Genomic DNA, 2319 nt, shown 5'->3' with positions numbered 1-2319 from the left:
ATAGCATTTCTAACTTCATGTATCGATTTCAACAATGATTTGTATATTATAGGAGAAAGGAAAGACATCGTGTAGGAGGAGCAATACCAGTCAGTATATATATGGCGTCGCTTGATCGGAAGTCATAGACAACCAGCATGAAGCTTCTAGTAAGTAATACAATCTCATGCTGTCACGAAGTATGCTCTTCATTTGTTTTCAGTATATATTAAGAATTTTTTCTTTCTTCTCGAAGATCTTAGCACTAGTGGCTGCCACATCTGCTGCCCCACAAGGGTACAACCTACCGACTCCTTCCGGGCCATCTTTTAACGCAGGGGGTTGTGGCGGTGGACAAGTTCGACACGTGGATGGCAGCTGTGTCACACCTCAAGTGAACAGTCGTGTGTTCTTGTATGATGTGCCACCAAATCAAGCTTCTTCCAGTCGGCCAGCGAACGTACCAAAACCTAAACTCGAACGAAATATTGTTTTCGTCAGACTTCCTGATGGTGCTCAAGGACCAGAACCCATCGTCGTTCCTCCTCCAAGGCAACAACACGTCTTGTTCGTCCTTAACAAGCAGTCGGAACAAGGTCAACAAGTGATCGAGGTGCCAGCGCCACCACCAGCAGATCCCGAAGTGTTCTTCGTGAACTACGCAGAAGGAGAGAACCCGACTCTTCCTGGTGGAGTAGACCTCCAAACAGCGCTTGGTGCTGCCTCTCAAGGTGGCGGTCAGGTTGTGGGAGGTGGTGGCAGTGGAGGAGCTGGTGGTGGTATCGGAGGCGGATTCGGAGGTGGTATCGGAGGCGGATTCGGAGGTGGTATCGGAGGCGGATTCGGCGGTGGTATTGGAGGCGGTATTGGCGGTGGTATTGGCGGTGGCATCGGTGGTGGTTTTGGAGGTGGAAGTGGAGGTGGTTTTGGAGGTGGAAGTGGAGGTGGTTTTAGAGGTGGAAGTGGAGGTGGTATCGGCGGTGGAAGTTACAGTCCTCCTGCGCCTTCCACACTTTATAGTGGACCATAAAGAGTATACAAAATATGTCACCAGCTCTGACTTATGTTTGAGCATTAACTGTTTTTATGTTTGTATTGTCTATAATTACAATAGTATACGTGTTATATGAGGACTTCTCATTACCTATTTATTATCATTTGGATACAAGAACCTTAAGCCAAGTACTTAAAATATAATAGTATCAGTTTCTGTTTCTGTATATAGATGGTGTATTAGGTGTCAGTATCTATTTATACTGACGATAGGAAAATATTTAAAATAGTTCATGTCTTCCTTTATACAAGCGCCTCTTTCAGTAACTGTATATAACAGTCAAGCCGATTAAACCTTACCACAATCGATACAATTCTTTACACACATTATATCCTTTCCCTGCAATCAAAAAACATTTATTTTTATTACCATCAATCCACGTAATTTGCCCACATGAAGGTTATCCTCTCTTGATGTAGACAGTTTCAAAATTACACATTTGCAAATACTGCAGCGCTTACAGTGCAAAAATACAATTCCTAAACAATTACACAGTCGTAGATTGTCAGTGATCCTTTACTGCTACTACAGAGGCCACATAATTTTCTATTGAACATATTTCTCTACTAGATGAGACATTATCTCGATCAAGGGCTAACAATGACTTTGTTTTCTTGAAGATGAACCAAGAAGGAGAAAGTTTCATAATAGCATATTTTATAAAGAAGTAGCCATGGTCTTGAAATCAGTCGCAAAGCTGATGAATGGCGCGTTTACCGTTCATATACTAAGTCAAGTTCTATTTTATGCACAATATGTAGTCATCCATCACGCCACAATAGGGCCAGCCCTAACTTAAATGTTATCACAGAGGGAGTGGTATAGGTTTTCCACTACACTCTACAATTTGTGCAATAACTCATCTACCTTTTCCAGTTAGTATGCAATTACATGAGTCGAGAGTCATTTAATATCCTCATTCTACCAAAATAAATCAGAGGTCTTTCTCATCAATACGCGAGATCAACTAAGTAGAGTCAACATATTTGTTTTTATTTCCCCAAGAACGCGATCGTATGTAATAAAAAGACCACAAGTGACGAGAAAAAAAAGCAAATTCTAAAATTTTGGAAATGTGTTCCTATGAGATAAATCCTTTACTCCCATGTTAGCCATCATTTACAAAGTATTTGTAATTAAGGAATGACCAGTCAATGTATGCATTTGGTGATATTGTTAATATGATCGACGTTTATCTCATTTTCACTTTCTTGCTCCTACTAATATCATATCTAATTATATGACATCTGTGTTACAGCAATTTGGATCCAGTTAAAATCCTTTCC

General features: G+C 40.8%; 1 protein-coding gene across 1 annotated transcript; it reads left to right on the top strand.

Moving 5' to 3' along the window:
- Positions 1 to 137: 137 nt before the first annotated feature.
- On the top strand, positions 138 to 1009 carry LOC119587506 (ATP-dependent RNA helicase A-like). The gene is made up of 2 exons (XM_037936233.1): positions 138 to 149; positions 236 to 1009. Exons 1-2 carry the CDS (start codon positions 138 to 140, stop codon positions 1007 to 1009), a joined length of 786 nt encoding a protein of 261 aa, XP_037792161.1.
- Positions 1010 to 2319: the final 1310 nt, after the last annotated feature.

This window comes from Penaeus monodon, chromosome 22 (genome assembly GCF_015228065.2).
Source record: "Penaeus monodon isolate SGIC_2016 chromosome 22, NSTDA_Pmon_1, whole genome shotgun sequence".
Classification (NCBI taxonomy): Eukaryota; Metazoa; Arthropoda; class Malacostraca; order Decapoda; family Penaeidae; genus Penaeus; species Penaeus monodon.
This window is presented reverse-complemented; position numbering and strand designations above follow the sequence as displayed.